The following is an 18,249-nucleotide window of genomic DNA, read 5'->3' as shown; positions in this document are numbered from 1 at the left end:
CTCAGGTGCCAGCCCCTTTTTGTGAGTCTCGAGCCTCCCTACCTCTGCACTTTACTTCCGCACCTCCTCTGAGTCTCAGTGTGCTTTTCTCTTTCCTTCTAGTTGTAGAATTTCCACTCAGCCTTCCTGTAGTTCTAGATGATGTCTGTTTTGTCTTTTCATTGTATTTTGAAGTGGTTGTGGGAGGCAGCACTTTCCGGTGTTTACCTATGCCGTCATCTTGGTTTCTCCCCTTTATTTTTCTATTAATTTATTATCTTTTGCCCTCCCCAACAGAATGTGAGCTCCTACTTTGCTGCACTCATGCCTACAAAATTGTCTGCCATGTAGTAGGTGCTCAATAAATATTTGATGACTGCAATAAACTCTTATGTTTACCTTCCAAATTTCTGTTTTCTCTCCCCTACCCAACCTCCTTCTGTTCCCCTAACTTTGCCCTCTGTACCCCCAAGCACCATGAAAAACTTTTCCTACATCCTCAACTTCTTTGTCACACACTTCACTTCTTCCTCCTGCCTCTTCAGGGCTCTCTCATGACACTATGACTATTATGGCAGCTCATAAGGCTGATAAAGTTGACTTTCTTCCTACTCTCCATTGCTGCTCCTTGACTCTGACACTTCTACCCTTCTGTAAGCCCCTCTCCTTCTCCTCCATCCCACCAGAGTAGGAGTTTTATGCCATCTGGATTTACCATCCTCTAACTTTCACTGTTGGGCTCATCTAACCTTCCATTTACTCCTCAGCTTCATTTAGACCAGTGGTTCTCAACCTTCCTAATGCCGCAACCCTTTAATACAGTTCCTCATGTTGTGGTGACCCCCAACCATAAAATTATTTTCATTGCTACTTCATAACTGTAATTTTGCTACTGTTATGAATCGTAATGTAAATATCTGATATGCAGGATGTATTTTCATTGTTACAAATTGAACATAAATAAAGCATAGTGATTAATCACAAAAACAATATGTAATTATATATGTGTTTTCTGATGGTCTTAGGCGACCCCTGTGAAAGGGTCATTGGACCCCCAAAGGGGTCGCGACCCACAGGTTGAGAACCGCTGAATTCTAGACGTTGCCATCTGGTTCTCAGGGGTCTTCTATAAAGCCATCTGGAGTTACACTGCTGCAGATTGGCTGTCCCTTTCCTATTGTTTCAGTATTTGGTAAAATCAGAGGTCACCATAGCAGGACCAAGGAATAATCAACGTACCCATACCTGTTTCTTGGTGCATGGGGGGATTTGCTCAATCCATAATCCCAGAGCTGCTCCACTGCAGCAATAAAATAATGTCGTGTCTTCTTTTGAAAGCTGCGAGGGTCCTGACGTTCATCCTCACCATATATATCAAAATCCTCTCTCTTCGTTTCCGTTGAGAAGGTATCATCATAGTCAATGTCATCTTCCTCTGGCTGAAGAGGAGTAGGGGTTATTTCCCTTTGATGGTGTTTCAAGACGGGTGGATTTTGAAGGCCCAATCTTCCAGTCCCACCTTGTTTTGCCCAGGTGTCCTCACTTTGGGGCTTCTCTTGTCTTTCGTTTATTGCTGCTATTGAATGATTGTTTTCATAAGGGTCTAGGGGTGAAATGGTGTCTTTTGTCTTAACAGTTATATTTTGTTGTGACTCCTCTTGGGATTTCCACTCTTCTCTTGGTATCTGGGTAGCATATTGATTATCCCAGGCGAAGAGATCTAGCAGCTTGGAGGGAGTCTTTTCAGAGCTTTCGGCTGCCCATTTCGGAAAAGCCATTTTTCCAGGTTCATTTACTTTGTTCAATTTAACAGCGTCCTGTGTTTTCTGAAGGAAGATCTCTTCTACCAGATCCCCGTGGCCAGGAGAACCATTGCCAGTTTTCGTAGGCAAAGAGTCTACCTGATGAATATGAACTTCAGGAAGTGATTCCACTTTGCCAGATGCTTCAGACAAGCCTGGTTTCAAGAGAACAGGATCCTCAGGTTTCTTGTATATGAGTGAGTTTGTAGCACTTTCTCCCAGAGAGCTAATATTTTCTTGACCTCTCATCATTTCCATTAGGAAGGCTAAAGAGAGATTTCTTTTGTCTCCTTGTAAGAAAGGACTGCTTTCTTGGACTCCAGAACTCCTTTCCCTAAAGGTATAACTATAGGCTGGTGCTAGATGAGAAGGGTTGTCTTGGGGTGGGATCTTGGTCACATCTGTAGGTCTAATTGATGGAAATGCTGATGCCTTTACAATGGGTAATGCAGACCCATCTGTTTGATTGATGCCATGACTTCTCATAGAAAAATCTGGTAAGAGGGACTGAGTAATGGCCCTTTTCTTCTTCTCATGGTACTCTGTCTGTGTGACGGCGTCCTGGGCCAAATATTTCATGTTTTTGGACCACTGGGTTGAGACGTCATTCAAAATTACACCCCTTTGAAGCTTTATTTCTTCTGTTGGGAGTCTAAAGTGTTTTAAATCCCGCTTACCACGCTGAGCAATAACATTCTGTGGACTTGGATTAGGACTTGGATACTTCTCTGTCACTTGTTTTGTTTGATTTCCCAAGCCTTCCAAGTTTGTTTCCTCTCTTATTTTTGAGAAATGGGTCATGTGAATCCCTGCTCTAGTTGCTGAATCATTTAATGACCTGGGGCCTTGAAGTATTGGAGTATATGTGCCCTCATTTAAACTGTCTACATTTTGCTTAGTGCTTAATAAAAAAAGGTCCTTCAGCAACTTTTTAGTGCCATTCACTGTATACACGTGAGGCAAAACTACATTCTCTTGGATTAATTTTTCCTTCACTCCTCTCTCTTCCTGGGATAGTTTTGCTTGATTGTGTGTATCGTTTTCTTGGCTATTAGTCAAGTTAGTAAAAAATATGCCTTTACTGTTTGGAGAAATCATCTCTTTGAGTCCCTGGTCCTTTGTAAACTCATCCTCTTCTACTACCACTTTATTCTTCTCTGACAAGAAATTCTGACCGTTCACAGGTTTTTCTGATCCTAAAGGTATCAATTGCTTTGGATCAGGCCTCTGTCCAGAACTTAGGGAGTTCTTGTCATGGGTCTTTTTCATCCAATTTGCTGAATCTGGCAAGATGGATGTATCTGGATTTTCTGCACCTACTGGAACAGAGTCCTCTTTTTTATGGTGGACCATTTCCATACTTTCTGGTGAAGTAGTTTTATTTGACACATAATTTAGCCCCAAAGCTGTAGTATTTTTGTCCATGAGCGTTTCATCAGGAATCAAAGAAGTCACTTCTTGAACCTCATCATTACTTTTTAATGTAATATCTTGCCAGACTGATGTACTATTCTCAATTAATAATGTTGGGCCATCAATGTGAGTCTTTCTATTCATTGTTGAGATAACTGGTGCCTTGTTTGTCTTTACTAAAGAGACATTAATTTTGAATGAAGAATTATCTTTGGTCAGTGAAGTAGGTTCATGGACTCTTTCCTCTTTAAATAACCTATCACTCTCCATTGATGATACATGTTCTCCTAGTGAACTTTCTTGACTATTCATTAAAGCTGCTTCTAACAACTTGGAATCATTATCTCCCTTACTTAAGTCCAAAGGCACACCAGACCCAATAAGGAAAGATGCATTTTTGTCCAATACAATGGTGCCTAATTGATTACTAAAGTGAACTGGTATATTTGTGGGTCCTAAGGAACCTGTCTTTTCAGTACCTGCTGTCAACTCTTCTGATGGAATTGTTGGTAAAGTCATTAGATTGCTTGATAAATTAGAAATTGTTAAATCAAGTTTCTTTGAGTCTACTTTTATAGTTGACCCCAAATTCTCGTTTAATCTTAATTGTAGTTCTGGCTCAGGAGTAAATACTCTGTCCTTACTGTTATGGAGCTCTGGCCTGAGATGTGCCATTTCAGATAGGCCTTTGTTTCTTTCTATTGGTCCAGGTAAATGATCATCAGCCTCATGTGTGGCTTCTTGGAGATCAGATAAGGATAATCCATGTGGAGTAGGGTTCTGTCCCAAGAGCATCAACAAATCATCAGGGGAAACACTTTGTACTTCATGCAGCGGTGTTCTCTCTCCAGACCAAAGCTCAATCTTCTCCATATCATTTTCTGGAGTTGTAGTGCCTCTAAATTGATCTTGCCTAGTGCTGGGGTGCCTTGAATTCCGGGAGAAGCTTCTGGGTCCAATGACATAATTTTCATTCAGCAAGGAAGTTGGAATGTCTTCATATGGATCCTCATAATAATCACCAGTGTTTCTGTTGTTACAATTAGAAACCTTCAGTAAGGCTGTCATGCCTCTGTTCCGAAAGTCTGAGTTGTGGCACCCCAGAACCCACAGACCTGGAGATGAGAAAGAATAAGACTCTGGTTACTCATAACCTAGGTACCAAATTAGTTTTGTGTTAGAGGGTATCTCCTATTCCCAGAAGAATGAAAAAAATACTAATTGGTACCATTATAGGTAACTGGTATGTGTATTCTAAACCTGTAACAGTAGTTTAGCAATGGTAGCAAAAGTGAGATTTGCATGGCTGCTGTTGTGGTATATCTGTTTGTGACCATAAGAAAGGGTTGTGATTAAAAGTGAATAGATGTTGGAATAAAAATGGAGAAATGTAAGTAGCATGCACAATAGTGGAGAGTCTTAATAGTCGCACAGAGCGCTAATGATGACAGTGCCTTAACTCAGGAAAGGTTATATAGGCTAGCTGTTATTGCTATATAACATAGTGGCACAGGTTCTAGAGTCAGATTGCCTGGATTCAAATCCTAGCCCTACAATTTACCAGCTATGTGACTTACAGCAAATCAATTAAGCTCTCTGAGTTCTAGTTTTCCAGTTTATAAATAAGGCTAATAGTATCTAGCCCATCATATAATGCATTCTAATCATATAACACAATGCCTAGCATCCACAGCATCACCCATTTGCAGAGTAAATAAGCACAAGGGAGTAGGACTTAGGATTAGAATACACATACAAATCCCACCACAATTTTAGCAATATTAATTTCTACTGTGGCTAGGTTTATCCAATGAAGGAATTTCATGGTAGTAAAGTAGATGCATAAGCATAAGTGAAAAAATACATATCTGAATAAAAATAAATTTAACACATCAACCTATATAATAAAAGCATAGTATGCAAATTGTCCCCTCGACCAGGAGTTTGCCCAGGAGTTCGACCAGGCGGCGGGGCCGGCCAGGAGAAGGGAGGGAGGCCCTGGCCAGCAGCTGGCAGCCACTAGGGACCCTACCACTGGGCCTCTAGTTAGTTAATAAATCTCAATCCAACAGCTTAAAGAATAGTTGAGTTTTGTAATGAAAAACTCAATAAAATAAATCACCAAATAAAAATAAGAAATTTCATATATAAAAAATTTGAAATAAAAAAGGAGATATAATCACTGATGCACAAAAGGATTATAATTTCCTTGAAGAAAATTCAGCTGCCATTCTCCTCTAACTTCTGGCACAGGCAAGTTTGAGACTTGATCAGCACTACAAATATATAGATCAGCCTTGTGCCTCAATAATATAACCAGGGATTCAGTAAGCTAATTTTGTAAGCTGTTATCAATCCTGGAACTTGTTCTTATCAAAGTAACCCAGAGAGACAGAGCCTAGCCTACCACAAGCGGGTACAAGCACATTTCAGGCTTCAAAAGACAAGAGCTCTTCAATCAGCCAAGGCTAGTACAATATCCTAGTATGGAATATTAAGCAATCTTTTATAATGATGACTAGAGGCCCGGTGCACAAAAATTTGTGCACTCGGGGTTGGGAGAGGAGGTCCCTCAGCCTGGCCTGTGCCCTCTCACAGTCTGGGACCCATCAGGAGATAAGGACCTGCTGGTTTAGGCCTGCTCCCGGGTGGCAGAGGGCAGGCCTAATCCTAGGTGTAACCCCTGGTCGGGCTCAGAGCAGGGCCCATTGGGGAGTTGGGGCCCCGCCTCCTCTCATGCACAGAGCAGGGCGGATTGGGAGGTTGCGATGCCACCCTCAGTCATGCTCAGGGTAGGGCTGATTGGTGGGTTGGGGCACCACCCCCTGGCACACTCAAGGCAGGGTCCATAGGGAGGTTGCAGCGCCACTCCTGTCATGCACAGAGCAGGGCCGATCAGAGGGTTGGAGCTCCGCACCCTGTCACACTGATCCCGGTGCTGGGAAGCCTCCCTGCTCCGCTGATCCCAGGGCCAGGACGCCTCTCGGCTCCCCTGATCCCTGGCCCGGAGGCCTCTCGGCTCCGCTGATCACCGGGGCTGGGAGGCCTCTGGGCTCCGCTGATCACTGGGGCCGGGAGGCCTCTCGGCTCCGCTGATCGCGGGGCCTCCGACTCCGCTGATCACCGGGGCCGGGAGGCCTCTCGGCTCCGCTGATCACTGGGGCCAGGAGGCCTCTGGGCTCCGCTGATCACTGGGGCCGGGAGGCCTCTCGGCTCCGCTGATCACTGGGGCCGGGAGGCCTCTGGGCTCCGCTGATCACTGGGGCCGGGAGGCCTCTCGACTCCGCTGATCACCGGGGCCGGGAGGCCTCTCTGCCCTGCTGCTTCAGGGCTGTTTGGCTTCGCTCTGCTTGGAGCCTGAGTATGCAAATTAACCGCCATCTTTTAGCTTCTATAATTAAAACATTGTATCTTTTGGAGTTGTTGCTTCAGGAGCTCAGAGCCCTGCAGCTGCGGGGATCCTTGACTTTCTCCATCGCTGGGGCAACCAAGCCTCCTATTCTCAGCTGCCTGGCTGCCAGCCGCCATCTTGGCTGACAGTTAATTTGCATATCTCACTGATTAGCCAATGAAAAAGGTATCGGTTGTACGCCAATTACCATTTTTCTCTTTTATTAGTATAGGATGTTCATATATATTTACTGGCATAGAAAAGTATCAAATATATTAAGTGAAAAAAAAGGTTACAAAACATGATATAAACATGCTTTTTATTGATTTCAGAGAGGAAGAGAGAGGGAGAGAGAAACATCAATGATGAGAGAGAATCATTGATCAGCAGCCTCCTGCACACCCCCTACTGAGGATCAAGCCCACAACCTGGGCATGTGCCCTGACGGAGAATCAAACCATGACCTCCTGGTTCATAGGTCAACACTCAACACTGAGCCACACCAGCTGGGCCAAAGGTAGTTTTTAGAGCAAAGACTTTTAAGTAACTTAATGTGGTGCTGTCATTAAAATACCTTGCAATTACCCCAAATCACCTGAACCACTTAATATCTGCCCAAATGTGGGTCAGTGGACCAAAAAGCATATGAGTGGCTATTGGTACAATCACAGCTGTTACTAAAAGAATAATGTAGCCCTAATCGGTTTGGCTCAGTGGATGGAGTGTTGGCCTGCAGACTGAAGGGCCCTGGATTCGATTCCGGTCAAGGGCATGTACCTTGGCTTCGGGCACATCCCCAGTGGGAGGTGTGCAGGAGGCAGCTGATTGATGTTTCTCTCTCATCGATGTTTCTAACTCTCTGTCCCTCTCCCTTCCTCTCTGTAAAAAATCAGTGAAATATATTAAAAAAAAAAGAATAATGTAAATAACTAACCTGGGTTTTCCATTGACATGAAGACAGTTTCTCCGGACAACGGGAATAGGGTAAGTGTGTCTTCGAAGACTGTTTTGTGTTTGAAGGTATATCCAGAGAAGAAGACAGAAAGGAAGTCAGTCTGTGCTCCAACACTTAGAATGTACCAGTAAGCCACCTCATGCAAGCAAATCGACAGCTGCAAACTATCAAAAACATAACCATTGATGCCTGCAAAAGAAATGGAGAACAAGAGGTTTTAGCAGTATCAGGGTTTACTAGTTTGGATTGTCGTGATAGGATTAGAAATGATGGTTATGTCCAAGAAGCGATAGCATTATACCTTCCAGAAAAGTCGATTGTTAATACTTGGTCAGCTAGGTCCTAATCCCAAGGGCAGGGGAGTCATAGACCATCATGGTAGAGATGGCTTTGAGTGCTATATGGGGGTGTGGGTGGGGAGCAGGGGATTTGCATGGTCTCAAAGTGTCTCCCTCCAAACTGCTTATAGTTGCAAGGGGGAAAGGAGTAACCAGACAGAGGAAAAATCAGAAAGGAAATACAAATTTGATCAGGTGAACCAAATCAATATCTGTTAATGTTCCAGATTCAAGGACTAACGGGTTTCAAAAAAGCAGGACAGCCCGGCCGGTGTGGTTCAGTAGTTGAGCATCGACCTATGAACCAGGAGGTCATGGTTTGATTCCAATCAGGGCACATTCCCCAGTGTGGGGCATGCAGGAGCAGCTAATCAATTGAGGTTTCTCATCATTGATGTTTCTACCTCTCTCCCCCTCTCCTTCCTTTCTGAAATCAATAAAAATATTTTTAAAACTTTAAAAAAGTTCTCTGAATATTTGTTGCTTTCTAAATAAATATGTTTTATGATCATATGCATTTATATGAAATTGTATATGTTTGTATATAATGATTTTTAAGGAACTATGACTTACATGGCAGATAAAGCAATCCACTATATGGACATCAATTTGGCTTCAATTTCCCTTTGTCTATTACTCATTAGACAGGCACTGCTTTACTTACTGTGCATGATGTTGGAAACTTGGAAGTCTGGATCCTGGGGCTGCATTCCATCTGCATTGGGGAGGAAGCGCTGCATATTCTCTGTGAGGTACCAGCTTCGGTTCTCATCAAATATAGAAAACAGGATGACATTTCTCTTGTCTGACATCATCTGTTAATTACACACATTGAAAGAAGGAAATACTACTACCATTGTCAAGTAAGAATTTGCAGTCTACAATAGAAGTGATAGCATGCATATGCTATATCTATAATCCTTTGGTTCAATTCCATTTCTCCATAGGTCACTATTATGGCATGGACCAGAGCTTGGGAGTGGGAGTGGGTGCTATGGGCAGTAAGTATATGTTTTCTGTTTGTTTGTTTGTCTGTTTATCCTCACTTGAGGATATTTTCCCACTGATTTTTAGAGAGAGTGGAAGAGAGAGGGAAAGACCGAAAGAAATATCAATGTGAGAGAAACACATCAATTGATTGCCTCCTGCACGCATCTGACCAGGGCCCAGGCTGGGAAGGAACCTGAAACTGAGGTACATGCCCTTGACCAGAATCGAACCAGGGACCCTTTGGTCCGCAGGCTGACATTCTATCCACTGAGCCAAAACAGCTAGGGCAGCAGTAAGCATATGTTCAAAGCGAATGTATCCTCAGGACAAAAGGTTGACTGGACCCATTAAACTTCATTTATTCTGGAGCCAAAGCCATATGATGACTGATTTTTTGGTACAGTCTGTAGCCTCATTCTTTCCATGTTCAGAATAGAGGAGTTTTACTCGTAAAGACCCAAGTGATTATTCAGTGTCTTTCTTAAATAAGTTAGTCACGTCAAGTAAGATTAATGCCTTTCCTAAATTTCCATCTAGCAATTGCCCTTCCACAAGGCTACCAATCTATTAAAAAAATTAAAAATAGGCGCTGCATTGTTTGGCCCAGTTGATAGAGTGTTAATCCTCGGACTAAGGGACCCAGGTTCAATTTCGGTAAAGGGCATGTACTTCAGTTGCAGGCTCATTCCCCAGCCCTGGCTGGGGCACATGAGGGAAGCAACCAATTAATGTTTCTCTCTCTCCCTCTCTCTCTCTCTCTCTCTCTCTCTCTCTCTCTCTCCCCCTCCCTTCCACTCTCTCTAAAAATCAATAGAAAAATATCGAGTGAAGATTAACAAAAAAAAAATTAAAAATATTTCAATTGATTTTTTAGAGAGAGAAAGGGAGAGGATAGAAAGATGGAAACATTGATGAGAGAGAATCATCAATCAGCTGCCTCCTGCACGGCCCCTATGGGCGATCGAGCCTGAAACCAAGGTACATGCTTTTCACCTGAATCGAACCTGGGACCCTTCAGTCCACTTGCCAATGCTCTATCCACTGAGCCAAACTGGTTAGGGCAAAAAAAAAATTTTTTTTTTAAATAGAAAACAGATCAAATAATAAAGCTCAGATGAACTGCAAAATGTTAACTATTATTAATACCTTAAGTTTTCTGTTGAAAAAATTTTAAGTGTTTTTCAGAAGATCAATTTGTATAAGAGCCAAAGTTATGAGTTAGTCACTTGTTAACTGAATCTCCTAAAATTTAATGTGTAAACTTCACTAATATGTATCAATTTCATTTTGCATAATCTACTGCTACACAAAGCAAAATGCTGAGGGGAAGAGATTGAAGTATATAGATGTACATTTTATTTTATTTCATTTTTTTTAGACGTACATTTTAGTCCTCTTCCCCCAAATAGTGGAGAAACCATAATTAGGAAAAATTTGTCAAGACAGGTACTTGGCCAAATTGATGCCTCTGGGTTTGTGTGCCACTTTTTTTTTTTTTTTTGCATTAAAATTCATGTGCTTTAGTCTCTAAACCAATGAAGTGTTTTCAGATTAGTAGGAATCTTATGTATCATAACCAAATGGACATATAGTCAAGCCTCAACAACATGGCCATGACTTTTTGTGAAGTAAGTTTTCTTATTCAGAGAATTAAACTTTATTTTTTAAAGTAGCAGAAGTGGTCCAAATTCTAGTCATATTCTGAAATATTTTATATCTTTCCCTGTATTTTGCTCAGCAAATATTTATTGAACTCTAGAGAAGTCTAGGCTGTGATAAGATTTGTGTGTCATCAAAAAATAGGTGATAATTGCCCTAAGCCAGTTTGGCTCCGTGGATAGAGCGTAGGCCTGTGGACTGAAGGGTCCCTGGTTAGATATCAGTCAAGGACACATGCCCGGGTTGTGGGCTCGATCCCCGTGCAGGAGGCAGCCAATTAATGATTCTCTCTCATCACTGATGTTTCTATTTCTCTCTCCCTCTCCCTTCCTCTCTGAAATCAATAAAATATATTTTAAAAAATAAAAATAAAAATAGGTGATAATTGAGCATATTAAAAGGGGCAAGATCACCTACAAGGAGTGGAATTTTAGACTGGGTATGAGTATTGGAGAAATAATAGGGCCCAGGTCTCCTATTTATCCAGCAGGCAAGATTATTACACCAAACTTAAAATCAATTAACACCTGTGAGAGACCCAATGCATTTCTTTTACTGGCCAATATCGCAGATGACTATACTGTCTGCATTCTACCGGGAGACATACACCGAGGCAGTATAGGAAATCTTATGTGGAAGTTCCTAAACATCATGTCATTTTTAGCTTCAAATAAGCACTTGGAAAGAGAAGAACTCACCTGGTTTCCACTTTGATCTACAGATTCTTTGTAGCAGATGAGGAGAGGGCCAATGAGCCCTGAAGCCAGATCTCTCTCTTGATTAACGAAGCTTGAATAATACCGCGTCAGGCACCGAGGATCTGATTTAGTTGGCCCATCTTCTACAGTCACTGTCCATCTGTACTTGAATATATTTCCTGGCAGAATTGGCATATCTTTCAGATGTTTCACACCTACCCACATCCAAACCCCAGAATAGCTTGATTAGAATATAACAAGCCACATATTGGTAATCATGTTGCTATTGCAAGAGCTCTACACATCTAGATGTACATATGTTTTTCAATAAATGGAAACTAAATTTGCACCTATTACAAGTTTAAGATTCATACAATTTTTAAAAAATATATTTTTACTGATTTCAGAGAGGAAGGGAGAGGGAAGGAGGGAGGGAGGGAGGGAGGGAGAGAGAGAGAGAGAGAGACAGACAGACAGACAGAGACATCAATGATAAGAATCATTGACGGGCTGCTTCCTGCATGCCCCACACTAGGGACCAAGCCTGCAACCTGGGCATGTGCCCTGACCAGGAATCGAACCATGACCTCCTCATTCATGGGTCGATGCTCAACCACTGAGCAATGCCGTTGGGCACCCCCATAATTTTCTAAAACTACATATGTGTGTTTAAAGCAACAATTATAGCATTTTCTTGTGAGCATTATAAAGTACATAAATGAAATACATCTGGAAATTGTAGCATAAGAGATAGTGGGAGATAAATGTGCCTATATGGTGCATAACAGCTGGGGCAGGCCCAGCACAATTTTAGTTGTTGAGACTGCGACCTCATCTGTACCTACAGGTAAGTAAGAACTATAAAACTGAGTTAACACTTACCTTTTGGCCATCTCCCTTCATGCAAAGGCCTGACATCAGTGATTCCATGAGGGAAGATGTTATATGGTCGGCTTGCTTGATTCTTAAATATAATCTGAAAGTATAAATGAGCTAGATCAAGTCCTAAGACAACTAGGATCAAGAAGAAAAGTGTGGCCTATATCCAGAGAAAAGCTTCTCTACATCCACATCATTGGGGTTTGTTCTTTTTTTCAAGATTCTTTTGTCTATGGGGGTCCTTTGCAATTCTATCTATATTTGAGGATTAGCTTGTCAATTTCTGCAAAAAAGGCAGTTGGGATTTTGATAGGGATTGACTTGAATCCTAATAATAAAAGGCTAATATGCAAATCAACCGAATGGCGGAACAACTGGTAGCTATGATGCGCACTGATCACCAGGGGCAGACGCTCAACGCAGGAGCTGACCTGGTGGTCAGTGCACTCTCACAGGGGGAGTGCTGCTTAGCCAGAAGCCCTGAGCCAGTCTCATGGCTGACTAGCGCAGGGGTGGCGGCAGTACTAAGGATGTCCGACTGCTGGCCTAAGCTGTCAGTTGGACATCCAATGAGGGCTCCTGGACTACAAGGGAGTGCAGCCCGGACTGAGGGACACCCCCCCCCCCACCACCACCAAATGCATGATGTTGTGCACTGGGCCTCTAGTCTGTAGATAAATTTGGAAGAGTCTTAACAGTAATTGATTCTTCCAATCCATGAACATATGTCTTTCCATTTATTTACATCTTTAAATTATCTAAGCAGTGATTAGTAGTTTTCAGTGCACAAGTCCCTTTTTGTTAAATTTATTTCAAATTATTTTATTCTTTTTTGATATTATAGTGAATGAGATTATTTTCTTAATTTCGTTATCAGAGTATTCACTGATAAGAATATACAGAAATATAATTTTTTAATATTGATTTGTATCTCACAACCTTGCTAAACTTGTTTATTCTAACAGCTTTTTAGCAGGATTTTCTACCAATAAGATTATGTTATTTACAAATAATCTTCCTTTTCAATCCAAATGCCTCTAATTCCTTTTTGTGTGTGTGTGGCTCATTTCACTGGCTTCCAGTGCAATATTAAATAGAAGTTACAAGAGTGCACATCTTAACTTGTTCCCAATCTCTAGGGGAAAACATTCAGTTTTCACCACATTATAAAGTTTTCTTAGATGTTCTTCAAGTTAAGGACCTTGACTTCTGTTGCTAGTTCACTTTTTTCCGATCATGAATGGGTAGTGGATTTTGTCAAACCCCTTTCTCCACCTATTACGTGATCATGTGCTTCTTTCTTTTATTGAAATACTATGGTGTAGTTCATTACAGGCCATCCAGAAATAGACTATGAGCCAAATTTGGCTCACAGGCAATAGTTTGCTGATTCCTGTACTATATAATTGGTGGGAAAAGTTTTAGAAGGGTATGTATCAAAGCCTAAGCAATGAATATTTCAAAGGAGTGGCAGGTTTAATGAGTGGCATTAAATTTGTATTGTATACACTCATATTTTTAAAACAATTTATAATACACATTTATTTGTGTAGTATTTATGATTTTGAAAAGATAATGCCCATTAGAGGTAAGGCTGAATTATGAAGTTTTAAGAATCTCAAATCCCTCCAGACTTTTTCTTCTTACCCAACCTTATAGCTTTTCCTCAACTTACCAACAGCGTATCTCCAACTTCTCCATAAAGTAAAGGTCCCAGGATTCCTGATTCATATTGAATAGCTTCACGAGTTTTAAATGTTTCATTTGTGTATGCCATAAATCGGACTTTTTTGTACTTTCTACCAATACGCTGAGGACCATTATTCAAATATAGACTTTTATAACTGCTGTATGAGAAACAAAAAGATGAGAGGTTGAAATGGAGAATTCTAGGGAGAGGACAGGTAGCTAAAATTTAACTCTAAAACAACTGAATGATTTAATCAAGGAAAAGAGTGGGAAAAGTACAAGCATCTTTGATGCTTAACTATTTTTTTAAATTAAAACTTTATTGTTGAAAGTATTACATGTCCCCTTCTTTCCCCCATTAAACCCTTCTAGCCTGCCCCAGCCTGTCCCAGGCCTTCACCACCCTACTGTCTGTGTCCATGGGTCATGCATATATGCATACAAGTTCTTTGGTTGATCACTTCCCACCTACCTACCCACCCCCACCTTTCCTCTGAGATTCTGCATTCTGTTCTATGCTTTTATGTCTCTGGATCTAGTTTGTTCATCAGTTTATTTTGTTCATTCGATGCCACGTAGGAGTGAGATCATGTGATACTTGTCTTTCTCTGACTGGCTTATTTCACTAGCATACCACTCTCCAGGTCCCTCCATACATCCTTGATGCTTAGCTATTTTAGTTTCCAAACATATTAATGTACTTGACATTTGACGTCATACCTGCACCTACCTCAAATGTGGTTTGAAGATTTATTGTTCTGAATAACTAGGAAGAACTTTTTGAGTATTGGGAAGAGATAGTAGCAAGCGTCAAAAGGTGCTTACCTGTCATTGGGGGAGGGGACTGAGGGAGCATAGTCCCAGTCCTCCTCTTCAGCAGCAATATAGTGGACCCAAGTTTTAGGATGCTTCTTGGCAACTGAGCGGGCTTGGATAAAGGAAGAAGGGTCATCATCATCAAACCTGACAAGATCCATGTCAGAGTCATAAGTATCATCATCCTCATATTCCTCTTCTTGATTATTTTTCTTCCGTAGTTGGGGTTCCTCTGGGCAGCTATCCACTTTAACATAAGCTTCCATACCATCTGGAGTCAGACAAACGAAACAATGTCAAATTCCTACAAAACTTTCTTGCCTTAACTTCTGGCATCATTCTCTGTCATTAGGCCTTCAAGGCCCTCCCTCTTTTTTTTAAAAAAAATGTATTTTTATTGATTTCCTAGAGGGAGAAAGAGAAAGAGACAGAAATAGAAACATCAATGATGAGAGAGAATCATTGATCAGCTACCTCCTGCATGCCCTACATTTTCTCATAAAACATCTCTTCAGCTATATATGACCTGCCATCTCTCCACAGTATCAAGGCCTAGGTAATGGGATCAGGCTGGAAAACCAATAATATACTGTCCTCCTCACTTTTGCCACTTCATTTATCCTGAACCCATCTACCTTGCCTCTATCACAGGTATTTAACTAAAATGTCACCAATACTACAAGTACTCAAGCCCTCTTATACTCAAGGCAACATCTTTACTTTGAAAGCTGGCAACCAGGGAATCTCAGTTGAGGTCTAACATAATCCTATACTGGACAGTGGACAGAAAATGTAATTAAAGTAAGAGCTGGATACTTATCATACTAGTTTTTAAGATCCACAAGTATTACCATGTTGGTGTGAAGAGATATGGCAAAACAGTAGAAACTGGCCAAGGTCCATCAGGTGTGTCTGAGCAGTAAGGAAAGTTATTGGTGAGATCTCCAAGGAGGCCTGTCGATGGTTCCTCACAAGAAATGTGTGACCTTCAAGGAAAATTGAGTGCACTTCGGGGGCGGTGCCCATTCCAATCACATGCCAATAGACCAATTTCTTGTGACATCCGATCAGACCTGTAAAGTTGTAATAAGATATCTATGATCATGAAGTAGAGAAACTGAAATGGAAAACATTGTCTAAGATAGGATGGACAGCCTGGCCGGCGTGGCTCAGTGGTTGAGCATCGACCTATGAACCAGGGGTTCACAGTTCAATTCCCAGTCAGGGCACATGCTGGGTTGTGGACTCAGCTGATCAATGATTCTCTTATCATTGATGCTTCTATCTCTCTCCCCCTCATCATTCCTCTCTGAAATCAATGAAAACATTTACAAAAGAATAGGATGAACAAATTTACTTTATAAAGTTTATTATCTTGACTTGAAACCAAACTTTCTAAGGACTCTGGGGTACTGTGAAAGGAACAGCTCTTGCCAGAGTCAGGGATGATTGTCATGCTGTTAATTCCAATGGGTATTTCTTAGTTTTCATTTGCACCTGTTGACCATTCATTCCTTCTTGTGATTCTCTCCTTCACTGGCCTCTATGCCAACACCTCTCTGGGTTTTGTTCCCCTGTTGTTTAAAGTGCTTCTTCTGTCTCCTTCCCTGATCCCTCCTTCTCTACTTACCCATTAGATGACAGATCACCTCAGTGCTCAGCTTTAGGCCTTATTTTCTTGTTGATCAATATTTTCTCCCTGATCAATAACATCGATTCTCATGGTGTTAATGAACATCTATATGCTGATAACTCTCCTGTTTCAGACCTCTCCCATAACTCCCAGACTCATACAACAACCTTTTCACTATCTTCACCTGGATTATTTCATAAAGCCCACACATCCAAAATCAAATTTGAGATCTTTATTACCTCATCTTCTTTCAGAGAGCCTCATTTCAGTGATTGGTACCATCCTGCATTCAATTATGTGAGAGTTATTACAGTCTTCACTCTCACTGTTTACATCCAATCTAACACCAATTGTGACAATGTGATTAATAACACTAATATTTACTGAGCATTTTTTTATTTCAAGCACTGTCCAAAGTCTTTTCCACGTTTTAGCTCATTCACTCCTCACAATAACCCTATGAATGTAGAAATTACTATCATCTTTCTTCTCTTAGAAGAAACATGTCCAGGGAGGTTCATTAACTTGCTCAAATTTGAACCCAAGCAACTAAATATTTAGATATCATACTGGTAACTACTAGGGCACAGCTGTTTTCTATTTTGGCTCTCAGAGCCTTCAAATATATATATTTTTCACTATCATTACTACCCCAACCATCTTAAGCCAAGCTAGCTACCATTATCTCTTACCTGAACCACTGGAATAGCTTCGTTACAGGTCTTTCCACATCTGGTCATACTCCCTTCCAAGCTTTCCACTCACAAGGAAACTTATGTGGTGTGTTTGCATTTCAGATCTGATTGTAGTATTCTTCAGCCCAAAACCCTTCAGTGACTCCCATTCCATATAGAATCAAGTCCAAACTCTCTAGGAAGGCCTAGAAATCCCTGAATAGCTAGATCCCTGCACCTCCCCAGTCTCATCTCACATCATCTCATTTCCCTATTCCCAATCTTGTTTCAACACTCAATATAAATGGCACTTCTTTAGGGAAGCCTTCTCTGATCCCCAGTCTAGGTCAGTCTCCTTTATTGTATGTTCACATATGATTATGCAATTTTCCTTCGAATTCTTGGTTTGTAATTTTGTATTTATTATTATGATTATTTGATTACAACATGTCTGCCTATTATGCTCTAAGCTATGTGAGAGCAGGGACTTTCATGATTTGAAAGTTAATTTCTTTTCTAATTCTAAAATCATGCATATTCATGATAGAATTATTGGAAATACAGCAAAGAATCAAGGGAATACCTGTCCTCGTCCTTTATTATTTTCTTATGTTTCTAAATTTTCCATTTTCCTCTTTCTTGGCTTACATTCCAGTTTTACTTACTACATCTTCAATGGCTTCTAAGGGCTACCATTTCTAAAAATGTCTTTATTCTTCCCCCAATGCTGATTTACAGTTTGGCTATGAATTCTAGGTTGAAAATGACTTCTACCTTAGAACTTTAAAGTACTGCTTCATTATATTGCCAATCTAATTCTCATGTCTTTGCATGTGACTGTTTCTCCCAGGTCTCTGTGTTCTCAGAATTCCACAATAATAATTTTGTGTTGGGATCTTATTTATTTATTTATTTATTTATTTATTTATTTATTTATGTATGTATTTATTTATTTATCCTGCTGTGAAATTTTAATACAAAGACTCAAATCTTTTTATTCTTAACACATTTCTTTAATTTTAAGCTCTATATTTAAACATATTCTTAATGTCTTTTTTGTTTTACTGAGAGATTTTTTTCTATTTGACCTACCTTCTATTGAGTTTGTATTTTGACCATTGTAGTCCTAATTTTGTGAGCATATTGGTGTTTGATTATTTTTTCATAGAATCCTATTGTTACTTTATTAATGAAGGATCCTGTTGAATCTTTAAATATATATATATTTATTGATTTCAGAGAGGAAGGGAAAGAGAGAGAGATAGAAACATCAATGATGAGAATCATTGATCGGCTGCCTTCTGCACACCCCCTACTGGGGATCGAGCCCCAA

The 18,249-nt window shown here is 40.7% G+C and overlaps 1 protein-coding gene across 1 annotated transcript in view; it reads right to left on the bottom strand.

Annotated features, from left to right (window-relative positions):
• Positions 1-18,249, bottom strand: part of F8 (coagulation factor VIII) — a 96,247-nt gene that overhangs the window by 55,393 nt on the left and 22,605 nt on the right. Inside the window, exons 7-14 of the mRNA XM_059679620.1 lie at positions 15,461-15,682; positions 14,619-14,880; positions 13,780-13,951; positions 12,108-12,201; positions 11,226-11,440; positions 8,543-8,693; positions 7,520-7,729; positions 1,225-4,309 (exon numbers count right to left, since the gene is read on the bottom strand). Of these exons, the coding sequence (XP_059535603.1) occupies positions 1,225-4,309; positions 7,520-7,729; positions 8,543-8,693; positions 11,226-11,440; positions 12,108-12,201; positions 13,780-13,951; positions 14,619-14,880; positions 15,461-15,682 (4,411 nt within the window). The remainder of the gene's footprint in view (positions 1-1,224; positions 4,310-7,519; positions 7,730-8,542; positions 8,694-11,225; positions 11,441-12,107; positions 12,202-13,779; positions 13,952-14,618; positions 14,881-15,460; positions 15,683-18,249) is intronic.

This window comes from Myotis daubentonii, chromosome X (assembly GCF_963259705.1).
Source record: "Myotis daubentonii chromosome X, mMyoDau2.1, whole genome shotgun sequence".
Lineage (NCBI taxonomy): Eukaryota > Metazoa > Chordata > Mammalia > Chiroptera > Vespertilionidae > Myotis > Myotis daubentonii.
This window is presented reverse-complemented; position numbering and strand designations above follow the sequence as displayed.